This window comes from Rhinopithecus bieti, unplaced genomic scaffold, assembly GCF_001698545.2.
Source record: "Rhinopithecus bieti isolate Rb0 unplaced genomic scaffold, ASM169854v2 scaffold_15838, whole genome shotgun sequence".
In the NCBI taxonomy this organism is placed as follows: Eukaryota; Metazoa; Chordata; class Mammalia; order Primates; family Cercopithecidae; genus Rhinopithecus; species Rhinopithecus bieti.
Genome location: NW_016808928.1, coordinates 1,078,081 through 1,088,312, shown reverse-complemented (window position 1 = coordinate 1,088,312; position 10,232 = coordinate 1,078,081). Strand labels below are relative to the sequence as shown.

Below are 10,232 nucleotides of genomic sequence, written 5' to 3'. Positions count from 1 at the left end.
AGGGAGGGAGGGGTGGAGGAAGGGAGGGAGGGGTAAAGGGAGGGAGGGGGTCCAGGGGCTCCCGTATCCCTTGGTTTGGAGCTGTCTCCTCTGCCTGCTGTGACACCTGAGCTCCTGGACTGCTCAGCCAGTGGCACATCCAGATCTGCCTGTCCACTTACCCACTACTGAGCTAAAAACACAGTTTGATGGTATGGCCTATGAATCTAATAAAAATGAATTTTGTTACTAATAAATAAACCATACTAAAGAGTAGGGGTGTGTGTGTGTGGCGTGTGCGTGCGTGCATGCATTTGTGTGTGCACATGTGTGTTTGTGCGACTGTCTTAGGAACACTGAATCCACGTGCTCCACAGAGTTTTATTGACATTCCTCACATTAATTACAACCAGGCGGAATCAAGAAGCTGACCCGAGAGTAACAGAAAACAACCTGTTGAATTGCTGGCACTTCTATGCATGCCCAGAGTACCAGAAAGGAACACTGGGGCCAGACTGGAACACTTAATATCTAATGGTAGGGAAATGGGTGGAAATGTGCTCACTTCGGATGCGCACATGCAGACTTTAGACATATTTATCCAGAAACACATTTTGAAATTCATGAGCCGGCACAGTCACGAAAGATAACAACTTGCAAAGGGATCAGGGTGCAAAGAAATGGAGGATGTTCAACATCTCAAAAGTACAGGATCCAGTGAAAGTGGTTTGTTACTGATTTGGAATTCAGCTTGAAAAGGAAATGGAATTATGACAATTATAATATTGTGAGCAAAATTACCATTTTAAGCAGGATAAATTATACAGCCACACATCAAACTACCTAATCCATATTAGAAAATAGAACAGAGCCCAGCTCTAATCTGGCTTAAAATAGAATTATTTAGCTATCTAATTTTCAGCAAATTGCATCCAGTTTGACATTGTAAAGCCCAAATAAAAGGATTAAAATAAGCATAACCTGGTTATCCTTCTATTATCTCAGAAAGTACTAAAAATATATATATTATTTCAACAACAACAAAAAAATCTGAATGCTTACCTTTGGTAGAATATACCCAGCACTCTCTTCTCCAATTGTGATTACATATTGAAAATTAAATGCCTGTGACAAGTCACCTACACAGAGAATTTTTGCCTTTGGTGTTGACAAAACTTTGAATAGTAATGTGACCATGATCTCAGAGTTAAACCTTAGTCTTTAGTTGATAGAACCTGTGAATATTACTTGTTCTGTTTTGCACCTTCTGTGTGTAATAAAAATATAGCAAAAGTGTTAATACCTATGGAATCTATTGAACATTCTAAAGAACCTTTTATATTGTCCCTATGTTTCCAGACAGTCTGATGGCATGGGAATATTGGACAGCATTGTGTGCACGGTTAGTGCAGTAGATTTTAAGTATAAAAGGTAATGGAGTAAGGCAGATAGAAATCTTGGTTGCATTTCTGTTCATGGTGCCCTTAGATACTCTCAAGAAAACCGAGACAGAAATCCTGAGTTGGTTGAGTTCTGCCAGAGCATCACAAAACAACAAGCCAAGTCTGTAAAAAAGGAAAGAAAATGGCACACAACTATTGGGTTTAGCTACTAGATAACTAAACTCAAATTTGGTTTAGCTATTAAAAACAGCACTTAAGTAATGTCCTATGTCATGCATTTACAATACTTCAAAATAGCCCTATGGGACTGATATTTTATGATATTCCCTTTAAAAATAAGGAAACAAGTTTCAAAAACATTCTGGTATCTTGTATAATCATTGGTAGGACTAAGATTTCTACTCAGCTCAACTCAGAGCCCCAAATGGTGAGCAACCACAGCTTATGCTGCCAACCGCCTCAGTCCTTTTGGCTAGAGTTCTCTTGGTCATTTTGAGGAACAGGCTGTGTGGGTCACTGTGGGTTACTGAGGCAGGGTGTAGAAAACAGTTGTTCATGGAATGAATAATTAGGAAAATGAGGCAGGATGATTTCCACGTGATACCAAAGCAGCTATGTCCCTATGCTTTTACCAATTCTAATTGTGGCTCGATCCACGGGAGTGGGCTCTGGGAGTAGAGTTAATCAAAAGAATTATTTGACTAAACTGGCAACTGCTTAACTCCTGGATTAGATAATCAATCAGGCAATCCCACGCTTATCCTGTTGTATGGGAAGATCCGTAATACCTAATAAAATCCTCCCAAGGTGAAAAACATCACATATATTTTTCTTCAAGAAATGGCAATAACGTCTTATATTCCGGATAAGCGTTATTACTCAGAGTAACTGGAGGAGCACGCTTACTGGTAGAACAGCCGTGCCCTGAGAATCCAAATCCCAAAACTGACAGCCAAGGGGACACATGTATGTTCAGATACTAGCTATACAATCTGAAGCCTAGAAATTACATTTAAGAAAGCTTTGCAAGAACAATTTTTCATTTTTTCTTTTGTAATTCACTTTGGAGTTTTGATTTGTCATGCTGTTTCATACTCAATAATATTCTATCTCTATTTTCAACTTGCCAAAATCTCATGATTTCCACATGTTTACATGAAAGCAATTTTTCTTAAATAATATTTATAAGAATCTTGTGAAAATTTTTGTGCATTCCTCATCTTATTTCGATTGAAAGTATTCTTCTATAAATTGGAGGAAGGCTTCCTGAAGGAGTTTGACTCCAGCATCCAAGGAACTGGAGTTTGCTTTAGGAAGATGCCAAATTCATTTCTTACTTCAGCCAGGGGCACTGAATCAGAATTTAGGAAACAGGCCACCGGAAGCTACATTGTAACAACACAACCTCCATTGAGGCTTCTGGCACACAATAAAATTTGAGCACCCTGGCCGGGCAGTCATTTTCCTTGTTACTTACCGTTGCAAGTTTAAGTAGATACAAATGACACTCTCTTAGGGTCTAAGGCAATCAAGCTTCCCATAATGTCTGTTTCTTGATGAAATTTCCAGTGATACTTCAAAGGAAACATTGTTTAACACAGTTTCCCAAACCTCTGAACACAGAGGAGGGGAGAGGCAGCCTAGTAATAGCAATGCACCATTTGCCCTTACAGGGAGCTGGTTAACTCTACCATGGTTACTCCTGTGAACTACCTATCACATATACGCCTTTTCTGAGTATTAAAGAAGACATATCTTCTGGCTATTCTTTTGCAACCTGATCACCAAGATCACCCTAACAGCATCATCCTGGTAAGATATTTTTTTGTGTGACATCAGTTGAAATACCTGTCTACCTTCCCAATCTCCCTGTTTGTCCCGTTAGGAAATAAGGGGCCCTTTTCTGAGTTGTAACCACAGGAAATGTTCCAGAATCACTTTATGGTTTGGCTATTAATAGGAAGCAACATGAGAGACCAAAAAGGGGAGAAGTCATAATTACAAGATAATTGTGGTCACCTCCGCTATATTCCCATTTTGTTTCACGTAAGAAACTTCTGGAGTGAGTGCTTGATTTGTAAGTGCAGACGTCTGAGCTTGAACCCCAAACTTACTTCCTCAAAATTTCCAAGGATATTATCTGATATTTGCTTATGATCTGGGATATTCTGAGAAGAGCTTGCTGACAAGACTAAGATAAGGTTCAGAGAAAGAAAAATGACCTGTGCAGTGCTGTGGGTATGAATTAGGAATTGAATAGGAGAATCTGACTCAGATGAAATCGTTCATATGCCGCCGAAGTGTGGTTTGACATTTGACAACAAGACTCATGATGTTGGTTTAAAATTCATGTGCATAGAAGGGAGACTTGAAGCTCTGGTAGTGGATATTATGAGCGAGAAGAGGCAGGAATTAAGGAAGGCCATGAATATATAGAAGTAATTTACTTAAATGTTTTTCACTATAAAACGGCGTGGGGGCCGGGCACGGTGGCTCACGCCTGTAATCCCAGCACTTTGGGAGGCCGAGGCGGGCGGATCACGAGATCAGGAGATTGAGACCATCCTGGTTAACACGGTGAAACCCCGTCTCTACTAAAAATACAAAAAAATTAGCCAGGCACGGTGCCAGGCGCCTGTAGTCCCAGCTACTCAGGAGGCTGAGGCAGGAGAATGGCATGAACCCGGGAGGCGGAGCTTGCAGTGAGCCAAGATCACCCCACTGCACTCCAGCCTGGGCGACACAGCGAGACTCCGTCTCAAAACAAAACAAAACAAAAAACAAAACAAAACAAAAAAAACGATGTGGGGTTGAAAGCTAGATAGTAAAATTTTCTCAGATTTTGCAAATTGATCGAAAATGATGTAGCTCTAGAAAGAACTCCTACCAGGGACATCATCATTCCAAATGTTGACCATGTCAGGGGACGCATGGCCACTCATATCCCTCTCCTCCCCATTTCTCACTTCGCATCTGTTACTACTGAGAGGTTATACAATTTATCAGAGGCAACCCTGGCACATTACTCAAATGTAATCTATAACAAATTATTGTGAAGCATACCTACATCTATTCTAAAAAGCTAGGGATAATATTTTTTATGCCTGTTGGATTTGAGATAAAGTTTCTTTTCTCCTCTTCCAGATCCTCTTTAAACCCTCATGCTATGCAATATCAAATTTTTAAAAGATTTACATCAGTTTAAAGATATTTCATAATTTTCATTTCAATCTTCTTTAAATAGTTTGTTTAGGTTTATAGATCCCAAATATGAATTTAGACAATTTGGTTTCATTGAAGTTTTTTCCCAAATTATTCTCTCGCACAATAGTTTATAAATAAATAAATAAGAAAACATACTAAATGATACCCTTCTCAGAAATGATAAAATAGTAACATTGGAAAAATAAGTTAAGAAAATATTTATGCCAATTTTATTTTATTCATAGAATGTTTCCGGTTAGTTTTGAGAGGAAGGTGGCAAACATTTGGAAGAATAATACAAATTACAACTAGGTGATTTTATTATTTGTTTCACTTTTTTTGTTGTTGTTGTTGTTTATCACATGCCATGCCCTGCACTAATCTTCTAGCCAGAATTTTTATGTATTTATTTATTTATTCATTTATTTATTGAGACAGAGTCTTGCTCTGTCACCAGGCTGGAGTACAGTGGGGCGATCTTGGCTCACTGCAACCTCCACCTCCCGGGTTCACGCCATTCTCCTGCCTCAGCCTCCCAAGTAGTTGGGATTACAAGCAAGTGCCACCATGCCCAGCTAATTTTTGTATTTTCAGTAGAGACGGGGTTTCATCGTGTTGGCCAGGATGATTTTGATCTCTTGACCTCATGATCTGCCTGCCTCAGCCTGCCAATAGCCAGAATTATTTTAATTAACCCTCACCATAACCTTATGTAGCTATTTCAGGTATAGAAATGAGGAAGCTGGGGTTCCTGTGGATGAACTCATTCAAGAAAACCACACCTCCTTCAGGGATCGCTGCAGTTCGCCTCAGGTTTCTCTCATTCTCTGAAGTTCATGACTACAATAATTTGCCCAACACGGCTGTGGTCCTTAAGAGCACTGCAGCCATGGAAACTATCCAGGGTTACACATATCTCTGAAATAATTCTTAACCCTTGACTCCAAAGATTAGTTCAACAAGTTCATGTCTCCAGATCTCCATGGCAAGGACGATGGGCCCAGCTTGGGGGAACACTGGAGCCAATGTTGTTGAAAGTGATTCACAGCTCTCCGTTTCATTTAGCCCTAGCAGAATCACTGCCTTATGCTCAGAGAGATGATGATTGAAAAAAACAAAACTAGCAAACTAAGAAACCTGGGAGAAATAAGGGGCTCCTATAAAAATCCTTCCACAGAGTCTCTCCCTTCCTCGACCACCACCAGACGTGGCCTCCTACAGATAACTGGGTGGGGATGGACTCCACAGGCTGCCCCCGTCGAGCTGCTCTTCCACGGTCCTTCTCTTTCGTGGTAGAATGGTCATGTTGGTTGACTGCATTTCCCATGTCCGGCGCCTGATTGGCCTGCAGGGCTGTCACTCCGACTGTTTACTCCCCGGCCACTCTCTGCTGAGCAAGCCCACCCTGACTGCTCACTCCTCCTGCTACTGCCATCCTGGGCACAGATTCTAAAAGCAGAAGCTTTGAATAAAGAGTGTGATCTTCTTCCAGGGCAGTGATTTCTACTTACGGTTGTATTCATTCATTCATCATTCAGCTACTATTTAGTACAGAAGTACCCAGCTACTCTGCCCTAGGACATTCACTGAGTACCTAACTTCGTCTACCTAGAGTGAGTGCTGTAGAGAAAATCACAGGTAGGGGAGACCCAAATAAAAGAACTAAAATACGAAGGAAACCGGGAGGCAGACAGGGAAAGGCGTGAGAGGGGATCAAAGTTTCACAAAGACCCTGCATTTCTGAAGAGAGGCCGGAAAAAGGTTCTATAATAGTATACATAACAATTAAATTTATGAATTATTTAAGGTGAATAACCTGAATGTTAATAACTAGATATTAAAAAACAACTTATTTATTAACCTGGAAACAATGTAATATATAATAAAAATGTATGATACCATACTATGTCTTAAAATTTGTTTTATATTTATTTTAAAAGGAGTCATAACCTTTAAAAAACCTTCGAAATTATCCAGAAGAAACAATAACCATTATTGACTTCCAGAGATAGATTAGAAAAAGCGTTATTATAAATAAAGACACTGATAATTGAATTAGGGATGCTACATTTTGCACTCTGTGCCTATGATATCATCATTTGGCCAATTTAATTTGCCTTGAAAAGAGTTGCATGGTTCAGTTGATTTTTCAAATAAGTTTTCTACTCTCAAAGTTACTCTGCGAAAGCTTTATTTAAATCTGTATGCCACTTTCAATTACAGATACAGTTATGTCAACAGAACAAGGCATTTTATTCTGCTTAATTCTTTCCGAGATGGAAATGAAAAAAAATGAACTTTTAGGAATGGACAGTGTTTTCACTTACCATAGCCGATGGGTAATGAGATGCTCCAGGTGCAGTCTAAGTTGTTGGGGTAAGAACCTGGGAAGCCGGGGCTCAGGATCACACCGCCCAAAGTGTTCAGCGTCCCTCCACAGGTGGCTGTTAAGTGGACAAGATGTCAGTCCTGCGGGTCCTCACTTCCTCCCTGGAATCTTTGCTCCTATCTGTTTCACTCAACTATGCTGAGAAACAGCAAGTCTTCGGAGTTGAATTCCGCCCCTAATTATAGCACACGATACAGTGCTGTGTGCCTTAGTTATTTATGAGCTGTGCTCTCCCTCCTGACAGTGAACTGCTTTAGAATAAAGACCGTTTTTCAAGATCCATCTTCTCCTCATACTCAAAGGCTCCCAGTAAAGATTAGTCCATTTAATGTCTGCATTGCAGTCAGGCATCAAATAGACTTCAGTTTATTAGCTGCGATTCATTGAGAGGTAGTATTAGTCCCTATTTATTGATTGCTAACTATGTGGTACTTACTGTACCTAGATATACATTACATAGATTAACTCACATAACAACCCTGAAAGGATGACTGTTCCCCTCTTACACACAAAGAAACCAGGCCTGGAAGAGATTAAGAAATTTGCCTAAAGTGACATGCCTGGTAAACGGTACAACCAGAAGGTCATTCCAGCTGCGTCTGCTTCCAGAACCCGTTTCAGCCAGGACACATGACTGTCAGATAGCTTTTCAATTTTGGAATGCAGCTAACTGCAACCACTTTCTCCCCAGGAAATCTTATGTTGTGAGAGAGGGTGAAATAAGTTCATGCATCTTGCCTTATCTTGGCGACTCACATGTTTTGCTACTGTATCTGAGGTTTGACTATAAAGAAACACAACTGGTTTTACAACAAACATGCCCAGTGATATAAGTTGAAGCATTTGAAATTCCAATCTTTGACCATTTGCAACCTATTAAAATAATTTCTTATATTCCAAAATTATGCAAATAATGCCACTTCTTTTCAGGAAGCCCAAAGGAAATGGCTTTATTCTAACAATGCTCTCATTATGCAAAATATTTTAAACAAAATGTTTTCTGGAAGCCCTCTTTTAGAGGCCGCCTAGGACCGGTAGTGAAGCCTTTTTGTTTTTTAATCATCATCAAGGCTGAAACACTTTATTTGTAATTTAATATAAGAAATAGCTAAAACTCAAGTCTAGTGAATATGGTGATTGCTCAAGCCAGGGCACCATATTCTGGATTTCAAACATTGTATAAGTTGAAAAATGTGAGTTACAAACATTTAAAAGTGTATTTTTGTGGTGTGAGTCATAATTCTGGAAAAGTCTTGGACAGCATCAACTGTGTTGCTATTTAAAGTATAACCTTTCAAGGCGATTTCTTTGTGGGAGAGACCAGGCATTTGCAAGGCCAGGCTCCCGTCTGCACTTTGTCCATGCAGCTGCTGACTGTGCTGAAGACACACCAGTGAATCTGAGTGGCATGCCTAAATACGTTTAGCAGAAATACCCTTTCCCTGAGGGCTCCTGTGACCTGCAGTGACAGTAGATATGCATATTCAACTGTCAGAGGTGTTAAACCAGAACAGCTCCACCTTGAATAGGAGCTGGATAAAATAAGGCTGAAACCTACTGGACTGCGTTCCCAGATGGTTCAGGCTTTCTAAGTCACAGCCAGAGATAGAAGGTCAGTGCAAAATACAGGTCATAAAGACCTTGCTGACAAAACAGGTTGCGGTAAAGAAGCCGGCTAAAACCTGCCAAAGCCAAGGTAGCCATGAGAGTGACCTCTGGTCGTCCTCACTGCTACACTCCCACCAGTGCCAAGACAGTTTACAAATGCCATGGCAACGTGGGGAAGTTACCCTAAATGGTCTAAAGAGGGGAGGCATGAATAACCCACCCCTTGTTTAGCATATCATCAAGAAATAGCCGTGAAAATGGACAAGCAGCGGCCCTCGAGGCTGCTCTGTCTATGGAGTAGCCATTCTTTTGTTCCTTGACTCCCTTAATAAACTTGCTTTCACTTTACTCTACGGACTCGCCCGGAATTCTTTCTTGCGTGAGATCCAAGAACCCTCTTTTGGGGTCTGAATTGTGACCCCTTTTCTTTAACACAACTACAGGGAAGACATGAATGAAAAATGCGGAATCAATGACAAAAAAAAAAAGGAAAACAACAGAACCAGTAAACGTGGTACCAGGAACTAAACCAGGAACTAAAAAGTTCCTTTTGATTTTAGCATGATTTCCGCACACACATGCAACTGTAAATCATAAAATACAAACACCTATATATATCTTCAGCTGAGGACAGAGGCAGCCCTGCAGGAGGGGCTGGCCCAGGACCTGAACGTAGACGGCATCATCAACACGGGTGTCTGTGTCCCACACAGACCAAATGTCTGTGTGATGCGAAACTGATCAGGGGCCTGAACCCTGGGTTCATCTCCTGTCAAACACACAACAATCACCTAATTACTTGAGAGCTTAGTTAAAGCCACAATAATCCTTTGTTTTTGCTGTTGTTCATCTAGAAAACTACAAGTCAATAGACAAGCATAAAAACAGAGCTTGCAAAAGATGCATATCCATCTTTTCTTCCTTTGTGACTTTTTTTTAAGACAGAGTCTCACTCTGTCGCCCAGGCTGGAGTGCAGTGGCACAATTTCAGCTCACTGCAACCTCCACCTCCTGGGTTCAAGTGATTCTCCTGCCTCAGCCTCCCGAGTAGCTGGAATTACAGGCACCCATGACTGCGAGTACACCTGGCTAATTTTTGTATTTTTAGTAGAGACGGGGTTTCACCATGTTGGTCAGGCTGGTCTCGAACTCCCGACCTCAGGAGATCTGCCTGCCTCAGCCTCCCAAAGTGCGGGGATTATGGGCCTGAGCCACCATGCCCAGCCCTTTGTGACATTTTAAGGCAACTGGGCTTGCCATGTCTTAGATTGCTTCAGTGTCCATCTCTGTGTGGTCGTCACGTTGCCAGACCCTTTCTTACAGGTAAATAGTGTATTTAGAGTTATTGGTAAATATGGTTTTTGTAAAGGGAAAGGAATTTATTTTTATAAAATGGCTAGAGACCTTATATTTTACTGGATTTAGACATCTTATTTTGTATGGATTCCTGATTTGGAGGGGAGAAAGAATGCATAGGATTTTTCCTGAAGGACACAGACACACGGTGCTGAAGAGCCCTGTGGTGCAGCGAGACAGGGAGGTCCCGGGCCACCTGCTGTGATGAGACCCTCACCCCGCTGTGGGGCCCTAGAAAACCGCGAGACCATTCTGGGGCTTGTTTTTTTTTTTTTTTTTTTTTTTTTTTTTTT

At 40.9% G+C, this 10,232-nt stretch overlaps 1 protein-coding gene across 1 annotated transcript in view; it reads right to left on the bottom strand.

The window, feature by feature from the left end:
* CSMD1 (CUB and Sushi multiple domains 1) overlaps nt 1–10,232 on the bottom strand; it is a 1,215,136-nt gene that overhangs the window by 219,721 nt on the left and 985,183 nt on the right. Inside the window, exon 38 of the mRNA XM_017887857.1 lies at nt 6,914–7,030. Within this exon, the coding sequence (XP_017743346.1) occupies nt 6,914–7,030 (117 nt within the window). The remainder of the gene's footprint in view (nt 1–6,913; nt 7,031–10,232) is intronic.